The sequence below is a fragment of the Cynara cardunculus genome, assembly GCF_001531365.2.
Source record: "Cynara cardunculus var. scolymus isolate 2C chromosome LG 15, CcrdV1, whole genome shotgun sequence".
In the NCBI taxonomy this organism is placed as follows: Eukaryota; Viridiplantae; Streptophyta; class Magnoliopsida; order Asterales; family Asteraceae; genus Cynara; species Cynara cardunculus.
Window position 1 is genome coordinate 12,096,775 of NC_037542.1, and position 20,982 is coordinate 12,117,756.

The 20,982-nt window shown below is 36.8% G+C and overlaps 2 protein-coding genes across 6 annotated transcripts; one reads left to right on the top strand and one right to left on the bottom strand.

The window, feature by feature from the left end:
- Positions 1-457: 457 nt before the first annotated feature.
- On the top strand, positions 458-2,111 carry LOC112528700 (pentatricopeptide repeat-containing protein At3g29230-like). The gene has a single exon (XM_025139719.1). It carries the CDS (start codon positions 458-460, stop codon positions 2,102-2,104), a length of 1,647 nt encoding a protein of 548 aa, XP_024995487.1. The 3' UTR covers positions 2,105-2,111.
- A 5,734-nt stretch (positions 2,112-7,845) lies between these two features.
- Positions 7,846-18,547, bottom strand: LOC112527409 (WD repeat-containing protein 26 homolog). Of its 5 annotated transcripts, none has more exons than XM_025138047.1 (6): positions 18,443-18,547; positions 17,201-17,344; positions 11,522-12,411; positions 9,066-9,167; positions 8,361-8,990; positions 7,846-8,232 (listed from the first exon to the last, which is right to left on the bottom strand). In XM_025138047.1, the coding sequence occupies exons 3-6, from the start codon at positions 12,314-12,316 to the stop codon at positions 8,002-8,004; spliced, it is 1,758 nt and encodes a 585-aa protein (XP_024993815.1). In that variant the 5' UTR covers positions 12,317-12,411; positions 17,201-17,344; positions 18,443-18,547; the 3' UTR covers positions 7,846-8,001. The 5 variants fall into 5 exon arrangements, with proteins under 5 accessions (XP_024993815.1, XP_024993814.1, XP_024993818.1 ...); XM_025138046.1 differs by having other exon boundaries at positions 17,201-17,602; positions 18,443-18,483; XM_025138050.1 differs by lacking the exon at positions 18,443-18,547 and adding an exon at positions 17,016-17,116 and having other exon boundaries at positions 17,201-18,397.
- Between the last annotated feature and the right edge of the window lie 2,435 nt (positions 18,548-20,982).

The window sequence follows — 20,982 nt, forward strand, 5'->3', positions numbered from 1 at the left end:
CTTATTTAATATATTTTGGAATGTTCAAGGACTTATTTGTGCCAAAAAATTGTCCAAGGACTTATTTAACATGTTTTGGAAAGTTCAAGGACTTATTTGTTCCAAAAAAAAGTTCAAGGACTTAATCATTCCAAACAAGAAAGTTCATTGGTTTTTATTGTACTTTTCCATTTTAAGAAACCTATTTGACAAACAATTAAGCTTTTATCAGTTGTTACAAGCTACCGCACTTTTTGCTATTGCTGACATCTGAGATTGCTCTAATCTATGGAGAACTTTATATGAAAACCAAGAGAACTATCAGTAGCAATGACTCGATGGATTCATCTGAGAGTGCTCTAATCTATCGCTTGATCTCTTGTCTAACCTGTGTTCGCCTCTCTGCCAATCTTTCAGTTCTCCCTGCTCTGACGTATTTTACCTAATTCTCTATACGATAATAACCCATTTATTTTCCATGAACAGCAAGCCACTCGCCATTAAATGTTCGTCTTTGAAGCCTCAATTCGATTACCTCATAAGCAAATGCAAAAGCATTCGGCAGTTCCAACAAATACATGCTCAAATCATCACTCAGGAAAGCTTTCTTCCTCATGAAACATCACATCCACAGTTGTGTAAATTGGCGTCTTTTTGTGCAGTTTCGCCTCATGGAAACTTATTATCCTATGCTAAGACCATATTCGATCAGCAACCGAACCCAGCTGTCCAACTCTATAATTCACTCATTAGAGGGTTTTCGGTATCTCATAACCAGCCTCAAGAAGCCATTGTCTTGTTTCTTGATATGTTACGTAAGGGTGTAGAACCCAATAATATGACTTTTCCGTTTGTAATTAAGGCATGTACGGTGTCATCAAGGACCGAATTTGGGATTATGGTTCACACCCATGTTTTGAAATGTGGCTTAGAGTCTGATTTATACGTACAAAGTTCACTGATTAAGTTTTATGCGAATGCTAAATGCCTAGGCTCTGCAAAGCGGTTGTTTGATGTGTATCCTGAGAGAGATATTGTTTGTTGGAACTCGATGATTGATGCATATGTGAAATCTGGCGAGATGGAGCTTGCAAGGGTAGTGTTCGATCAAATGCCATGTAAGGATGTGATTTCTTGGAACAGCATTATCAATGGCTATGGAATTATTGGGAATCTTGGTGAAGCCAAAAGGCTGTTCGATCAAATGCCTGAGAGAAACCTAGTCTCTTGGAATTCTATGTTAGCCGGGTATGTGAAATGTGGAAATGTAGAGGATGCACTTAATATGTTCCGCCACATGCCTCGCAGAGATGTGGTTTCCTGGAATGCCATGCTAGCTTGTTATGCACAGAATGGAAAGGCAAATGAAACACTTGCATTATTTGATGAAATGAAGCTTCTAGGAATAAGGGCTAATGAGACTACAGTTGTTAGTGTGTTGTCTGCCATTGGTCAGTTGGGTGCTCTAGATCGAGGGTCGCACTTACATTTATATATCAGTGAACAAGGTATCAAGATTAACTCAATTGTTGGTACTGCTTTGATAGATATGTATGTCAAATGTGGTAACATTGCAGAAGCGTCATATATATTTAATTCAATGGAAAGTAAAGACGTTCTTGCTTGGAATACCATGATAATCGGCATGGGAATGCATGGACATGCTGAGGAGGCTCAACATCTATTCAACCAGATGCAGCATGAAGGAGTGGCACCAAATGACATAACTTTCGTTGCCATCCTTGGTGCTTTTCGTCATGCTGGAATGACAGAGGAGGGTCAGAAACTATTGTCTTCCATGGAAGGTGTTTATGGTGTTGAACCCAAGGTTGAGCATTATGGCTGTGTTATTGATCTGCTTTCTCGGGCTGGAAGATTGGATGAAGCATTGGATCTCACAAGGAATATGCCTATGGAACCCAATGCTTATACATGGGGTGCATTGCTTGGAGGTTGCAGAATTCATGGGAATGCCAACGTTGCTGGGGAGGTGGGAAAGCGGCTGCTTGATCTAGAACCACAACATAGTGGCCGGTATGGAGGTCTCTCTTATGGTCAACTCACTAAATATTCTCATTCCCTTATAGAGAGCATGTTTGTTTTCCTTAATCATTTGCCTTTTTAAATGCTTGGCCCATAACTGAAGTTTTTTTAACCAAATAACTCCTTCAAACTGCTCCAATGCCTGCAATTTAAGAAGTACAAACACAATTATCCATCGTTTGTCCTCCCCTTGGTTCCTCTTAAATTTTTAATTTTATCCTGCATTGCTCATTTTACTGTGACGACCTGGTGATGGATGCTGGAAGTGGTGGCTGTTTTTGTGGTTTGATTAACTTATAGTTGACATTATGGGCATATTGATCACATATCATTTCCCTTGATGTCGTCAACATTGATCAAGTTTAGATCAATTCCCTTTAATCTCAACCTTTGGTCCATTTATAGGGTCCCCTTTCTTCTACCATTTTGGATAAAAAGGAGAAGCGGACAAGAAAACAAGAGCAAGTAGTTCGTGGTACATTGAATATGCTTCTTTGCTTGTGGTGGTGCTGCACTGTGTTTTAATGATACTGTAGTATCCATCCAGTGCAGCTAAGCCATAAAGGCAGTCGAGTTAAAAGCTGTTGTTTATCTGCAGATTGTGACCCTTTTAACCTAGATGAGCTGTTTCCACAGGTCTTATTCCCAATTCCTCTTTGATTACCTATTTACTGGAATCTGCAAAACCTGCCACAGTCAAAAGCCTCCATAAGATGTTGACCTTGATTGCAGTTTGACTTCATGAACAAGGATCTTCAGAACCCACTTCCCCTTTGGCCACCTTCAATGAATCTGATGCTCCCATTTCTTTTTCTTTGGTAGCGCATGTCTTCCAATGTCAGCTTCTGTATCGGAACTTCTTCAACAGAAGTCTCAGTTGCTTCATGTGGAGGTTGGAAAATCGTGTCGCTGACGGCTTGCAACCTGTTCGAGGATTGTACTCAAGCGGACACAACTTCCAACTTCCACGTGAAGCAACTGAAAATTCTGTTGAAGAAGCTTCAATACAGAAGCTGATAATTGGAAGAAATGCCTGCTGCCAATGACAAAGAAGTGGGAGCATCAGATTCATCAAAGGTAGCCAATGAGACGGTGAGTTCTGATTATCCTTGTTCATGAAGTCAAACTTTAGTCAAGGTCAACATCTTATGGGGGCCTTTGATTGTTCCCAAATTTTGCAGTTCCAGTAAATAGGCAATCAATCAGTTGTTGAGAGAAGGACTAAGTTTAGATGATGGTTTGTATAGTTATGGCATATATGATGCTTTCAAATGTGTAGCATTTAGCTATGTTTGTTGTGAGGTGATTGAGCATGGTTGAGTGAGGGTGTGGCCGGAGAAGATAGAGGGAGACGACGGGGAAGGGGTGGTTTTTATTGTGTTTTTGTTTTTTAAAAGCTTGTACAAAGCTTTACATACTTGTATGTTGACATTTTGTTAATAAAAATGATGCCCCTCAACTTAACGGATGGACTTAACGCCCACTAGGGGAGGGACGGATGGTGCAAGCAAAGTGAAATGATGGGGGTCTGGTGTAACTTCTAAATTGGAGTGCCAATTGGGAGAGTTTTCCAAGACCACAGGGACGATTGGTGTAATTTATTCTATAGTTTATTTCAGTTTATGATGATACTTACAGAAATTCATGATTCAATAAACTCTTTCAGCTACGTACTTCTTTCAAACATATATGCTGGAGCAAAACGCTGGGATGATGCAAGAACGACGAGGAAGCTTATGCAAGCCAATGGTGTAGCCAAAATGCCAGGACTAAGCTTGATAGAGTTGCAGGAAGATGTGCACAGTTTTATGGCTGGGGATCATTCACACCCAGAATGAAATCTTATCTACCAAAAGTTGGTATGCGATTTCAATGCATTTGAAGAACACACATGGATATTCACCAGATACAGATGAGTCTTTTTTCGGTATAGAAGAAAAGAGAGAGAGAGAGAGAGGGAGCAAACTTTGTCACTTCGTACAGAAAATCTTGTGATTGCTTAGGTTTCCGCATCTACATCTGAACCAAGTCATTAGAATTGTCAAAAACATGAGAGTATGAAGAAATCGCCACCATGTTATGAAGCTGCTTCAAAAGATATATGCCCAAGAAATCTTTATGAGAGATGGGAACCACTTTCACCATTTCAGACGCCACTGTTCTTGCTTAGACTTCTGGTAAGTCATTGGCTAATACACAAGTGTGAGATTTGATCTCAGGACATCTTACTTAGTTACTTACATTGAGAACTATCTTGTTCATGCATACTTGATCACAGTCTTTGCATTTGGTCTAGTGGGTTGTTTAGCAAAATGACCTTCTAACAAGTGTTCCTTAAATAAATGACCTCATGACAAGTGTTTTTATATTCATGACCTTACAGGTTTTTAGGCATTCTTGCGAATGAAAGAGTCATTCTTCTGTTAAGCAAACACATTCTTAAATTGTGATAGATTAACTAGACATTCTTCTGTTAAGCAAGGTTAAACTGACCAAGGTTAACTAGACATTCTTCGGCTAACTAGACCAAGGTTAAACACCTATCACCCTCCTTTGATTTCTGTAATTTTTTTGCATGTTATCTGGTAGGTAACTTTAGGAGTGAATTACATTTGTAGGTAGGTTAAATTGAAGGGTAAATTACTTTTATAACCATTATACTTGACATTTTGTAGGCATGAATTTGATTTCTTGGAACATTATGATCATGGCTATGGCATCATCAGCAATCATGGTGAAGCCAAGAGAAACAGTCTCTTGGAATCCAATATTAGCCAGGTACTTGATACTCCCTCCGTCCCAAAACAAACGTGCATACTGAAAAAGGCAAACAGTTTTAGAAATATGTAATTATTACACTTTTTAATTAACTAAATGCTAATTTTACTTTTAATAATAGATGGAGTAATGAATTTCTCCGTTTAATAATTAAGGTTAGATTTGATGATGGACACTTATTTTGAGAAAAAAAAAACTAAAATACAAATACGAACATTCATTCTGGGACAGAGGAGCATATGGGAACATACACCATGCCTTGCAGGGATGCGGTTTCATGGCATGCCATGCAGGGCCGGTCTTAAGATTTTTGATGCCCTGTGCGAAAATAATAAAATATGACCCTAACCCTATTTTTTAAGCCAACGAAACATGCGATTTTTAAAGAGTTTAGAACTTATTCAAGCTAAGTATCTCATTCCCATGTTGATTTTTCTTAATTATAATAAAAAAATACAATGAGGGGAACATAAAAACCAAAACCCCGAATAGAAAATATAAATGATAAAATGATAAATTCTGGATTAAGATCGTGCTTCCTTCTTTTCTAGTTTTCCCTTTTCCAAATTAAAATTAGCAAAATAGAAACTTTATTTCAATATTGGACTTAAAAGACAAGGAAAACTATAATTAGTTTTTAACTAAGATAGTAAATTATATTCAAGTTACTGTCATAGTAAGCAAAAAGTAAACTCAAAAGTTACAGGTCTAATGACTAAAGATTAAGGGCCTATGTTAGCAACTTAATAAGTTTAATGGAACTAACAGCTTATCGCTATACTATGCATGACTGTTTCGTAGTGGCTTAATGATATAGAAAGTGACTTATCCAATAAGCTTCTAGAGGGAGCTTTATATAGAAAGCCAAATTTTTTTTTCCAAACATGTCACTTCCAATTAAAAAAACGGTCCTTACATCTGCGAAAAAACTCTCTCAAACAAAAACTTTTCCAACTTATACAAACAAATTAATTAATACAGACAACTTTATACAAACAAAAACTTTTCCAACTTTCCAACTTTTTTCAACGATGTGCATTCAGTATTTATCACTACTAGACCTTGGGCCTGTTTTTATAGTTAAAGCTCAATTGGACAATTCCCAAATTATTAAACCCAAAACTAGTAACAAATGACAACTTGATGCCCTTTAGGCTTTGATGTCCTGTGCGGCCGCATGGGCGGCACGTGGCCAGGGCCGGCCCTGATGCCATGTTAGCTTGTATTGCACAGAATGGAAAGTCAAATGTAATGCTTGCATAATGTGATGAAAAATGAAGTTTGTAGGGATAAGAGCGAACAGCCAATGGTGTAGCCATCTGTCAAAATAGAATAGAAGCTTATGCATGCCAATGGTGTAGCCAACATACCAGGCCTAACCATGGTATTGTTGTTCGCTTGTGTTGCCTTTACAGGATATATGGAGAGTGTGATTGGAGTTGAATTTTTTTCCTTTTGGTGTTAATGGGACACCAATTTGGTATTTTTTCAGGTATCCAGAAAGGAGTTGCTGACTTGCAGTGATTTTTCTCTCCCCATGTTGGTTTTGGACTGGTGCGATTAGGGTGCTACAGAAGGTAGCGTACACCATGATAGAGTTAAGGATCAAATTCAGATGGTACATATTAAGGTAAAGACGCCATCTCGTGTTGTTTTACATTTTGTAATGTCGTGACATACTGACATCCTCATCCTAGGTTTTTTCAACATGTTTTATCTTGAACATAATATGGGAACATATGTAAACATATATTCGACAAAAATGCAAGTTTGCGGTTTGGAAGCTCCAACCGGTCGGCAAAAAGAACGACAAAATGCCGGAGATGGAGGAAAACGACATATACAAAGTTCTTGTTCAAAACAATATATATAGAGTGTGATTGGAGTTGAATTTTTTTCTTTTGGTGTTAATGGGCTCACAAATTTGGTATTCTTTTTTTGATATTGTGGTGGGAAATGGTCTATGCAAGCATGGCTCATAAGTCTTGCAATACATGCATGGTTAAATCTTTGTAGAGAAAGACCTAGGACTGTGCAATGGTTCAAAACCGGACCTACATCCGCTTAGAAACTCTCTATATAGTCAGGGAAATTGGAAACGATATCCCATCATTCGTGCTACTGGTTTCTTGTAGATATCCGTTTCTTGACGAGAAATCAACCGAGCAACGATAGTTATTTGTGGATGAATCCATTTTGTGATCTAATGTGGTGGTTCGGAAAAATCAAAACCGTCCTTCGAAAATCTACAACTTGTGAAAAAGATTCAGAAAGCACACAAATTTGCAATTCTTTTTTGTTAAAATGTTGATTTCTTTATAATATTATTCTTATCGTTTAAAAACACGATTAAAAAGGATTGCAAAAAGCCCGAAACTAGAGAGAGAATAAAAATGAAAAAGAGATTGATAATAGAAACAGACATCTAAATCAAGTCTTACAAACAATCGACCATCTTAATCCGCCTCCTCCAAGAACTCCTATCTAAAATCACTCTAAGAAAGTTATAATGCCTCCATGTCCGACCTCAGCTGCTCATCCCACGTCCTCAACCTGGCTCACCTTCTCAACCCCCTGACCATGACGCTCTTCATCCTCATCAATGTCGTCGAAGGTCTCCGACAAACATGCTCAAACCATCTGTCTTTCATCTCTCAATTTATCTGATATGGACACAAGTAAGGCCTACTAGGGATTTATCATAAAAAATGAACGCAAATGAGTACATCATCCCACAAGTAAGCCATCACCACAAAGATGGCTGCAGCATGAAGCCATGAACCATCACCACCCCAACCCCCACACCTAAACTAGCCAACCACAAGTAAACCACCACAAAGATGGCTGCCCATTGATGCGATGAACCATCATCTCCCCACCCCCACGCCTAAACTAGCCAACCACAAGTGAACCACCAGAAAGATGGCTATGGTTTGCCACACCTGTGTTAAGTGTTAGCCCCACAGGCATTTGGATTTTCCAAATAGAAACACACTAGCCATCATGTTTCTATGGTTGCTTAGCTCAAAGTATCTAAAGTAGGCATTGCCACACATAAAAGCAGTAGAGAATGTTTATTAGGATGATAGAGAAGTGTGGATTTAAGATTCAAATTACAATTACAAATATCCGGTGATGATGATGGCGATGGTGGTGGTAAGCAGAGCAAGTCATGTGTATTTACAAGGAAATATAAGTTATTCAAACTGTTGCTCCATTGCAATAGTGAATGCCATTGTTGGATGGCGATTTCTCTTTACCTTTCCGTTTTGAATGTAATTGTTTTAACCCCCAGATGCGTATTGAACGATCATCACTTGCTGATGCCAACATATGCGGGTTTGCTGGATTCCAGCTGATACAGTTAACCGCCCCAGAATGACCTCCCAGTGTCTCGATTAGCTCTCCTGATCCTCTGTGCCATATATAAACCTACCACCATGTTTATACAATCATCTCAGTCATACATCATCACATAAATTGGCCGTTTTAAGAAAAGTAGAAAAAAAACGACTGATATCCAAGTGGCAAGACATGTTAGTTTATAAAACAAGATATACCTGAGAATCTTCACTGCCGCTAGCAATGAACGCTTGCTCGAGTCCACCAAAGCAAGCCCTAACAATAAAGCGAGACCGTCTGTGACCTTTATACTTTGCAACAAGTCGAACATGGCCCTGGATACTCCAAAGATGTAATTCTTCATTCACAAGACTAACCAGAAGGTACTTATTGTCTCTAGATAGTGTAAAGGAAACTATCATCTGATCTTCCTCGATGCATCTTTCAGCTCTTGATTCTCTGTCAAGTAGAAGTATCATGGTTTCCTTACAAATTGTAATTATCAATTTCCCATCGCTTGTTATTTGCAAGTCAGAGATCCTAATAGTTTTTTGACCTTTCAAACACTCCATCTCTTTTCCATCCAAATCCCACATTATTATGCTTTTATCAGTCAACCCTGAGAATACACATTTACCATCTGGAGACCAACTGCAGGAGATTAAACCAACAAGTCCCTTCTCATAAACCTGAAGACATTTGCCAGAAGAAACATCCCAACGCCTGACAACTTCCTCTTCACCGCATGTGAGGATCTGATCATCATCTGGGCTCCATGAAAGGCAGGAGACGGGTTTTTGATGGCCGATTAATCTATGTTTCAGCGAGACTTTACCATTCAAATCAACCTTTAAGAAACCAAAAGCAGGAAGTTCAGGTCAGGGAAAATGTAAGTAGATGTTAATAGACAGAGAAAGTGTTACCTCCCAAATAATTGCTGAATTATCACTTGATGATGATGCCAAGTATTTCCCATTTTGAGAAAATTGCAAGTACCAGACTTCATCGTGGTGGTCTTGTAAAATCTATAATGCCAGTAATTGAAAGAAATCAGTGCTCATGACTATGAAAGCATGTTATCATGCAATGCAATCAAATATACACATGTTTAAAGAACTTTGTTGGAAAAACTAGAAAACAGAACTCAGAGAAAGATCTCAATTTGATGAAATGCAATGTAATCAAATATACACATGTTTAAAGAACTTTGTTGGAAAAACTAGAAAACAGAACTCAGAGGAAGATCTCAATTTGATGAACTAACTTTCTTTTGCCCTTGTTGTTCCGTTTACTACTAAACCCAACCGACAACAGACATTGCAATTCAACTTTGTAAGTCAAGTGGCTGTGTAGCTCAACAGTACCAAAAAATACCAGCCTCAGATAAGAATCGAGAGGTTAGGGATTCAATACATAATGGATGCATTATTCTTGCTGACTAGTGTATAACATATGCCAGCTCATATTCACATATCATGGACACATTATTCTTCACACTAATTTGTAATGATTTTGCTGTTTTTCTGCTGCTTCGAGTTCGATACTACAAAGAACGAGATTGTTGGTTCAACTTGTTTGTTGTGAAACCAACGACAAGCCTTTTTGCAACTTTTATATGTTCTTGAACTCGATGTGGTTTAACGGTTGAACATCCTCAACCAAATAACTTTAATTTCTTTAAATGTTCTTTATATATTTGTATACTTGTTACTTAAGGGTACATGAAATATTTATTGCATAGTCCTTCACATCACATAGATCTCATGTAGAAATGTATACCCCTGGGAAGCAATTGAGGTAATATCTAAAGACGATTATGTTTTCAGACAGCATAACGTTCTATGAAAGATGAGAATTTCTGCAAGCTTGACAATGGAGGTGGTGAAGGACCAAAGTACAATTGCTATTAAAGGCAAAATCTATAAGAGGCTACATTTCTGTTATTTGCAAGTATTAACGGTTTCAATTGATTATTATCGAGTGATTAACTCAAATATATAATGTACAAAATAAGCTCACGGGGCAAAAGCAAAGGAAATAAACAAAACCCTAGTCACTTTGTCCAAGGGTTATCGCGCATTTACATCTTGGAAGTTAAAACATAGAGTCCTATAAACGTAAATCAATATTCTTATTACTTGCTTTTTAATTGCAAAACTTGCCTATTGTTTTATATAGTTCAACATAGCTATCAGTTCTTTCTCTATAATTGAAACGCTCCATCACAGTTAAAAATTGACCTTTTTGTTCTTATACATCAAAGGTGAACCCTAACTTTGGAACAGATGAAGAATCTCATTGAGGCGTCAATGCTGTTTGCAAAAAATAACAAGGCACAGTTTTGAGTTTGTCCCTACTGTACAGGGTGGGGAAGTCTTTAAATAAAGTACTTCATTTGGTTTTGCAAAGAGGTTGTTTCTCTGAGGGGAGCCCGCGATCTTTACCTAACAAGATTAACATTTAACAAGCTGCAAATCGTCAAGGGTCAACTCTGTTGCAGTTTACCTCAATATATGATATTGCAAGGTCTCCTGGAAGCATCAAATATTGGCAATCATTCGATAACTTTTCTTTCACATTCACGCAAAAAAGTTCAACATATATTATTGATGATACAATTCCTAACTTAAACCATGAAGGAACTGATACTGATAATAAATTCTATGAATGACTAATGGTGGACTTGTGGGAGTGCAATTTCCTTTAGGACATGACAATTACTTCTAGATCCTGTCTACATTTACTGCAAAGCTTATTTCTAGTACCACCAATTCAATTGGATTTTACCTGATTCAATATGAACAGAATCCAGTACGAATAAGCAACACTTACATGAAATGTAGTCCCAAAACTGAGAAGATAATTACCAAGACAACAAGCATCTTAGAACCTAAAAAAGAGTAGCTACTTATTCGCCCCAGTCCCAAAAACACATGTCTACCAATTGCTTGATCATGATTAACTTTTCCTGCTATGTTGATTTATAAGATGTGCTATGTTATGTTGCATTGTATTAGCTTCTAGGTTGTCCCACAGTCTACAATTAAGCAGGGTAAAAGGGATTATTCTGCCTGGTGGGAAATAAGCCAGATACGGGAGAGCCCTGCTTCACCAACTTTTTATGTTTACATTGCCTAATTAGGTCTTGTATGTTAGAACTTATTATTCTTGCATGGTTCCCCCTAATTATATGAATAAACAATAACAAAAGAGACAGGTATAGATAAGAAAAAAAAAGCACCACAATAGACATAATATTTTAATCATGTCTGACTAGCTATTATAAGCTTTTCAAAAAATTTCCTCATGAAAGAAACCATCATGAACTGGATAAACAATGTAGTTCCAGATGAAATAAGAATGGGATAGTTGCCCTGACCTGAACTGTTTGTGAAGGAATCTGATCTTTTCCACAATGATGATCAGTGAACAATGATGTTTCCCCAACTGAAGAATTGTGAAACAAGCAAGCTTCCCGTTGTAAGTCAAGAGCTTGTTCTATTAATTGTAACAACCTTCTATCTGGTATCATCACTGTTGGAGGAAACAATTTTTGCAAATCCTCGAGTAGCTCTGATCGAGGCTTTGATTTGACCATTCCTTGACCAGAAATTCCATCAACTATACTGTATGTTGGAGACAAAATGAACGAAGAAAGCTCACGGACTTTGTTGCTGTTAATTGAAAGAGGTGATATCTCAGTCCTCAGTGTTTTCAAAGCTTCCATCAACTTTTCATGATCCAGAAGTTCAAAGAATTTCTGTTGTAATATTATAAAGGATGCTGACTTAATAATAGATTCATCCACTATACCAATTTTGTGTAACGAAGCTAAACTTCCATCCCAATTGCCATCAAGAATTTGTTGGATGAAGACACTGACTGTAGATGAGTGAAAAGGTATTCCTGACTCTTCTTCAAGGCAAGCCCCAGTCTTACTATACCCGAGAGAATATAGTGCCTCGGCTATAATTCTAACAAATTCCACTTTCTTAACCCCCTTTGAACCAATTACTTCATCATCCCCTTGGGAAGCTAGGGGTCGGGCCATTGAAGCACCGAATGAGCAACTTGCAGGTTCTTTTAGAGACTCACCGTTTGAAAGACCTTTTAGTTCTCTAGTAGATGCTTTCACACGTTTTGAGGGTGGTTCGTCATCCTCTAAACCTCCCATGAAATGTGCATTCAGCCCATATATAATCACAATAGAAAATCAAAGGAGAATGGACGGGATTTCTCAGGCACTTTCAGTGAACCACAATTAACTCCCTGAATAAAGAAATTAGAATAATATATAATGAATAATGTAATTGGATAAATTTTAGGTATGACATCCATTCCCAACTCTCTTATATAGAAGAGTTGTATAATTACTAAACCAAACTCATATTTTTCATTTAGTAACATAATTCTACACCAAATGCACATTGCCAACTGCCTACCAAGCAGCTGGCACCACAACCTTATGTGACACTTTACACCAAGTCACCAAGATAATTTTATCTGTAGCATTGTTATAAAGCTTTACATTCGGTAGTACTAGGTTTGAAATATAAAATCAATTTATGGTTAACTACCCAAAAACGAATGTATTAGGTCATTGATTAGTTTGCCTAAGTACTAAAATTTTAACAAATTTCTCAACTCCCATGTCCCATCAACCAAATAAATCAACAAGTTAGTTTTGGGAGAGAATTTCATACATGGTTTGCCACTTTAGACAACTGGATGGGTACTACAAGATCATACTTCATAATATATTTACATGTATTAAATATTAAATAACTTTAAAAATGATGCCAAGCTACACATTCTGTAAATATTTAAAAAATGTTAATTGCCACAAGTACAATTTGGGATATCATGTGTGTCAAAACTATCTATTATTCAATGTACAAAAGAAAGTTTCCAATTGACTAATCTTCGTCATTCTTATAAGACAATTTGCTTATAATACTTTCCGTCGTCTATTTTTCTTAATCAACCCTGTTAAGTAATTATGTTAAAACCTGGTACTTCCCAAACACAAAATTTATAGGATTTTGTAACAAATCTAACACCTCTATTTTTTATTTGTATTACTTGTCATAAATTCAAACCACTATGTTGTTTAATTTTGGAAAGTAATAAAACATGAATTTGTGGTTAAAGTAAATGAACTTGTTAGGGAACTTACAAGGTCTTCCCAGTTGCATGGCTCAACCAAAAGATTTATCAATCACATACTTATACTGTCACAATCATATTGGGTACCTCATATTCATAATTTCATCCAAGTTTAATCAAACTAAAAGGCCAATTTGGGAGAAGAAAACGAAGGAAAAAACAATTTGATGGGAAGCGTTAATCATCGTTATTGAGGACTTTCGTTGATTGAAATAGTACATAAGGTAACGTTTGGTACGCAGACATAATTGGACAGGACTGAACAGAACAGGACAGGACAAGAGGGTAGGACTGGACATAACAGGAGTATGTTTGGTGTTTGGTACGACTAGTACTGGACGGGACAGAACTAGACAAGCTATCTCCAAAAGTTATTTGATAAAATATTATATAATAGTTATAATTAACACAAATAAAGTAAATAATTAAAGAATTTAATTTATAAATATTTGTACATAATTTTCATATTTGTACCAAATTTGAATGAAAAATTTGATATAATTGATGGTAGAAGTGGTGGTGGAGGTGGTGGTGGCCGACAGTAGTAGTGGCAACGGGCGGTGGTGATTAGTGGCCGACAGTGGTTATGGAGGTAGAGGCAGTGGTGCTTGGTGGACGACGGTGGTTATAGAGGACGTGAAGATGGTAGATTGTGGTGGTGGTAGCGGTTGACAACGGTGGAGGAGGTAGTTGTGGTTGATGTAGTGAAGATAGTGGTGGTGGTGGTTATGGTGGAGGTGAGGTGGCAATGAATGGTGGTGGCTGATGGTGGTCGTGGAGTAGGTTGTTGCAGTAGAGGAGGAGTTGAAGGTGGCGAACAGCGGTAGTGGTGGTGGCAATGGACGGTGGTGGTTAGTGGTCGACTATGGTAGAGGTGGCAATGCACTTGGAGGACGGTGGTTGTGGAGGTGGTGGAGGATGTTGTTGTAGTGGAAGAAGAGGTGGAGGTGGCCACCGGTGACCGCCGGTAGTGGTGGCGGCGGCCGAAACTAGCGGTGATGACCATTAAAATAAATACCATATTAAGGTTATATATCAAACTAGGATAGATTAGTAATATTTTAGTTTATGTCCCATTCTTGTCCCATCTTGTTCCACCTATTTTGGTGGAACAAGAAAAAACCTCTTTTGTCCCACCTTGTCCCAGTTCTTGTCCCTGTCCCATGTCGCGTCAAACGTGGGACAGTGAGTTCTTGTTATGTTGCTCCAAACATGGGGCAATGAGTTTTGTCCTGTCCTGTCCCGTCCCGTCCCATGTACCAAAAGCAGCCTAAATGGGGTAATTGGTATGATTTGTAAAAGTACAATATGTAATTGATAAATATGTTTGTTCAAGCATGCAAATGATATCCTCATGGAAGTCTAGTGATAATCATATCTATCTGCCTTTTTTTTTTCTTTGAATACTTTTTAGTTTCTTAGGATCATGATTAACCATAAAAGTTCAGTGATAACTTTATCTATATTGCCTTTTTTTCTCCTTGACTTTCTTTAATTTATATGACCATGACTATTTACATTAATAAAAAAAGAATAGCAAACTTCTGCCAGTAATAACAGATTGACCATCAACATATTGTTTAGCGCGCCTTGAAAATTGAAGGTGCAACCTTCATTTTCTTGTACTTGATGAATGTATTTCTAACACAATAATAAAGATATTATATATGAAAAAGATTTGGGTTCACCTTGAGTGATAAAGTTGCAAAATTAGAGCACAAAGTCTTCCAAGACCAACAACAATTCCTGCCATATCTTGTGTACACCTATGTATATGCTTCACAAGTCCCCAAACATTTCGAAAGGTTTACACCAAACAACCAACACTCTACAAACTTACACCTCCAAAACTAAAAGCATCAACCTCTCCGAAAAACATTGATAATAAAACTAATACCCCAATGATTCCTCTGTAAGCTAAATCACTAACCATCAAACCTTGATAATCCAAATCACTACTTATCCTGTCTCAAAAGAAAGCATTGCATGTCAAAATTCTAAACCCAACAACACCACATACATGTATACAATCACATAAATATTCCCCACTCCTTAACTTATAAAGTTCCCTTGAGCATAATAATACTTCTTGCTGCATAACTATTGTCCTTCTACACACCCACAACAACTATAATCAAACATTCTTATCATATCATATGGAGGATCACATAAAAAAAAGTATGTCAAAACACCCTACAAACATGAAAGCATAATACCAAAAACCACAAGCTGCAGCAAAATACTACCAAACAACTAATTAACCATGCACGTTGGTGAGATGGTTTCAAAGTCCAATGATACCTAAAAAAACCACTTGCCCAGAGGTGTAAAACATAGCAAGTGCAAGGTAATTCAAGGACAACAAGATGAGTACTCTTTCATGCTTCTAAAACACTGCTTTATTAGGAATCTGTTGCCGCTCAAACCTGTTATTATAGCCTTCTGTTAGACCCAAAAATCTATACCTGATACTACACCATGCAGGTGGCTGAAAGCTGCGATGGTCGGCAATTGATGTGGTCCAAAAACTTCTATGGCCAAGGACTAAAGAGACCCTGCTACACCAGAAAACTAAAGGATCTCTCACATCTCTCCCAGATTCCCCAATATCCAATGTAAGTATATTACCTTCCACTACATTAACAAACAAACTTCATCACTCATTCTATTCAAATTAGAATGAACTGACGATTTCTGCTCCCCAAACAGATCTCCAGTACTTAAAAAATGTCCTTTACAGAATATATCAAAAGAAGCTTCTCTCTCCCCCTAACTAATTTCAATTCCTCTTCTGCAATGCCATCAAAGATACGCATATCAAAACCCTTTTTAACATGTTTGTGCCCTTGATTGTAAAAGCTAAAGCCAATAAGTTTTAGGCTGAAAAAAATTGCAACCGCAAAATAGATTAAAGGTTCAAACAAGATGAAAAGCTTCTCTCCCTTAACAGCCTGAGTTGGCTCAGTGGCAGTGATGATGGGATAGGAGGAAACAATCATTGTCAAAATGAGTAATAAGACATGATGACCAATTCACAAGAGAGAACTGAAATAGAGGTTGGAGAAGTTACAAGAAAGCCACTAGTAAGACTGCAACAGAGGATGATTTAGAAGATCTAACACCAGGTAAGCACATGATTTGACGTCAGATGAGAAACTGTGCGACACAAAAACTCATCAGAGATGGAAGTGCAGTTGGAGGACAACTGCACAGCTCGTAGAAGTAAACCGAAAACTGTAAAGCACCATAAGGGGAACTGATAGAGGCTTAACAAAAGACATGCAATGACTTGACACCAGAAAAAAAATGGTTTACTAACCTAACTGCAGCACCAACGCCTGATATGTATCCTAATTAGCAACTTGCATACTTATTCATCTTTCATTCAAAAAGTGAGCAGTAGCAACTTGAAAAATAAAAGCTGAAAAAACCATGAAGAAACAAGGGAAAACCCAAATGAAAGAGAGAAACAAAAGCCCTATGATTCAATGCTTAACAACATCAATCGCAGGCAGGGGTCAAGAAAGAGAAGGGCTGGGAACAGCCTTGAGTTGCTGTGATGCAGATTAATGAAAACATCCTAAATGAAATGAACCTGACTATAATCTCTAATGATCATAACTTTTTTGGACCTGCCCAACATATCTTCCTTGTTACACCCCTGATCAAAGAGTAACATTGAATAGAAGAAAAGCAAACGGACTTACATAAATTACTTGTGTTAAAGCAGCCAATCCCCAAGTTCTTCGTTGTAGGTCCCATGAACAACTTCCGATGTAAACAATTGAACTCAAATTTAAAACATTTTCTTTAAGACAAACAGTTCAATGAAGAACTCTTAACATTAAGAAATATCATATCTTCAAGATCCTATTAGTATGTAGCACAATACCTTAATGTGGGAACTTTAGATCATCAATGCAATTCTCATAAGCGAATCTTCAAGCACTGCAAACTTTTGGTTTATTGGAGCTCTCAGGAACTAGTTTGAGGCAGATGAACAAGTTTGAATAAGCTGAGAAGTTGCTTTTAGTTGCTAAAATAAAGAAGAAGAAAACAGCATAAGAAACTTTAGGCTAAGAGTTGCAATATATAATTTATTAGAAACAATTTATTGGTTTTTTAACATTCTTTGATAGAGAGGAGTTCAAAACCTGCAAATACACATCCTAACTATGATGGAGTCCAAAAGACAATAAGAATTCCGGGTTGAAGACCACAAACAAAGTTGGAGTTGTGAAAACATCAGCTTGCAGTTATACTAATTAGAAGACTCAGAAATTTCTTAGAAATGCTGAAATGCACATCAAATAGAAATAAAGATTAGTGGAGACATGTAATGGTAGGCATCTGAATGCTTGAATATATACTACTTGCAATATCCTTACAACCTGGAGAGGGGTCTAACACATAGAGCTAAGATGAAGAGCCAGGTCGAGATACAGTTTAATTCTTTAACCAATGAATGACATAGAAACCCAAAAATATTTATGTGTAGACTCGATTAATATAAAATGGGTTGCATAAGTCATCCCATTGCACTCTCTAGGAATCTTGGAAAAAGCAATGTGGCTGAAGTTGCAAATGGAAGGAAGGGGGATCTTTTAAGGTAAAAGGGGAGAAAAAAAAGCTACAGTCTCCCTTAACAAAGATTGTAGAACACATCACTTAGTTAAATAGTAGGCAGATTAAATAAAAATGATATATTTTTATTTCATGTTCCTTGCCAATTCTTCTCAAAGTTTCATAGAGTTCCATGCCCAAAGATCTCAAGAACAATAGGGCGATCGTTGATTGATCAAAAACCCACCAAAACCCATATATCGACATACTACGCTACATATCAAAACTCTATGAAATTATATCTAACTTACAGTAATTCAACTTGAACCGTATTCACTCGACACCAATAAAAATGCCAAATTTTCATCAGAAAAAGACCATACATAAATCAATAAAAAATTCTATGTCGAAGTTATAACACAGAAGAAAATTGATGGCAGATCTAGGGTTACAATCACAAGTTTGGTGCATTAGAAGAAGACAATGAAGAATAGATAAAGACAGCTAGAGGAAGAGGGCGGAGATAGCGAAAGAGACGGAGACAGAAAGAGTGAGAAAGGGAGAGGGATACCTGATGGTGGAAGAAGAAAACCCTTGTCTTTCGCTGCTGCTGTGTACTGGCGAAAATGGTGAAAGAATACCACTGAGATAATTTGATTTTGGTTTCCAAAGGGCCAAGGGATTGAGGCTTGAGGTGGTCTTTTTGGTAATTAGCCAACGATGGGAGGGCATTTTGGGAAAAGTAAATTTAATAACCATCCACCCCATCAAACTTCATCATTTGACATGAGAAATGATGATATCATTTTCTCTTTATATATTAACATTAACACTTGTTTTTTATATTTTTAATGTATAATGTGATCTGATTTTGATATAAATAAGACGGCATATAATAACACCCATTTTTTTTTTAACTCGTTGTGATGACTTCATGCACAAAAAAGAGTAGTTATGAACTCCGGCTCAAATAAGCCCGATTAGACCCTTTTTCGCCCAAAGTCTGAATATATCTTATCTAGGCCCAAAAAAGTATGGTTTCTTTGCTTATCCAAAAAAGTCTGTGCGGAGAAGTTCACCTATGCAATCATGTAACCACAACAAAACAAACGGGTTGTTTGATATTGTCTTAATGGGCTTAATGGCATGTATGACTTCTTCGGTAAATCATACAAAATTGTTAATTTATGACTTATTCATTAAGATGATAGCTTAATCATAAAACTGATTAAGGTGAGCTTATTTCATTCAGCCATGAACTTTCTATCCCTACCATTCTCTCCAAAAAAAAGTTAATTTCTTCGAATATACACTCTCTTTTAGAGATCGTCACGCCTCCTTCAGCAAATGGATGGCTTTGCAACCATACATGGTTGATCCTTTCATCTTTTATGATGTTACTGCACGAAGTCTCATATTTCATTACTTATCATCTCTTGGTCTTTCATTGTTGTTTGTTGTCTCATATTTCACTATTGCTCATCGTTTCGTGGTCTTTCATTATTGCTCGTCGTCTCTTGGTCTTTCACTATGGCTTGATGCGTTTGTGTTTGTTGTTGTTGTTCTCCATCTTACACTAATGATCCTTTTCTCCTTTCATTATAGTTCATGAATGCGAACTATAGTTCATAAACGGGCTCGCAGGTTCATATAGGTTCCTGTTTACGATGAGGATTTTTGCTTATACTTATAGGATGTCACTTACAGTCTTTCTGGTACTGTGATACTGAAGTCACTTTATATGTCTAGAAACTTTGGGAGGAGAAGAAAAAAACATGCATGTAAGTTATTTGACGAAATGAGAGAGAGAGAGAGAGACGGGTTGTATTTGGGCACATAATGTTTTGTTTGTCAAACTCGTGGGTCATTTTATCTCCTTTAGATTCTTCATCTTACTCAATTTCTTGGTAAAACGTGTATATGCAATTTCGTGTCTATTTTATTGGAAATAGATTGGACTTTATCATTATTTGTAATAAATACTAAAAGACAATTGATTAAACATTTATATTTATTAAGAGAATCATATCTCAATTATAATCAAATCACATATTAGGATTATAAAGCGGTAAAACTAATATACTGTTTATTTAAAACAAAATTTGTCAAATGAAATGTCTTTATCGTAAAGCAACATCCTTTCGAAACTCACCATTTCGTGATGAAAAACTCATAAATCAAAACACCCATTTATATGAAACTAAAACTCAATACTCATTACAACCAAAACAAGACTTGATGTTCAAATACTGGAAACATGAATAAAACTCAAGTATCCAAAAGCAACCAAATATAAAAAAGTAAACAATATCCAAATCGTCAAATCGTAAATACTATTCATACCCAAAATAACATGAAACCATGGATAAAATATCACATCCAGAACTCACCTTTCAGTGACGGGGAGACCCGATTCCACTGAGTGCGACGAAACACAAAAGTAGATCATATATCTATGTCATGTGAGTGTCATTTACGGATTACACATTCATTAAGATCAATCTCTACAGCTCTATAGTTTAATAAGTTAATAAGCTCAACAACTCTATGTCTATTGCTTGTATAGTCATCAAGTTCAACATACTAGGTCTATACCCTAGGATCTCCAAAAATCTTAGTTAGGTTCGTTCACAAGAAATTACATTTCGTTTGTCAATGACCGATGCTCGACTCAAAGAGCCCACACCTTATTGACTATGAAGACCTAACGCCTACTTCACATTAAATTACGGGAAGTTCATTCCACTTAAACCAACTCCAATGCCTATGGATCAATTGCATTATAGTCTAAATTACATGACCCCAAAAAAATGATCACACACTCAAAGCATATAACATTTCAAATAAATTTGCCATAACTACATATAACTCCAAATCTCGACATAGAACAAGTTAATCCGGACAAATGTCTCCAAGACTCATCTGAGTCAAAACTGAGCCAAAAGTTCAACAACTCAATTGACTATTAAATAAAAAGCCATCATAAGCAATGAAACGTATTTAACCAACGTTTATGTAATCAAATACTCCAAAAGTATGATTAACTCAAAAACCCATTATTGATATTTTCCAAGTGAAATAATATATATATATATATATATATATATATAT

What these genes read in the sequence shown, in the direction of transcription:
- LOC112528700 (XM_025139719.1), top strand. Translation starts at nt 458, where the DNA reads ATGAACAGCAAGCCACTCGCCATTAAATGTTCGTCTTTGAAGCCTCAA.
- LOC112527409 (XM_025138047.1), bottom strand. Translation starts at nt 12,316, where the DNA reads ATGGGAGGTTTAGAGGATGACGAACCACCCTCAAAACGTGTGAAAGCA. An exon ending in TTCCTTCACAAACAGTTCAG is followed by an intron (nt 9,168 to 11,521) that starts GTCAGGGCAACT and finishes CTGGCATTATAG; the next exon opens with ATTTTACAAGACCACCACGA. An exon ending in GCGGCAGTGAAGATTCTCAG is followed by an intron (nt 8,233 to 8,360) that starts GTATATCTTGTT and finishes ACATGGTGGTAG; the next exon opens with GTTTATATATGGCACAGAGG.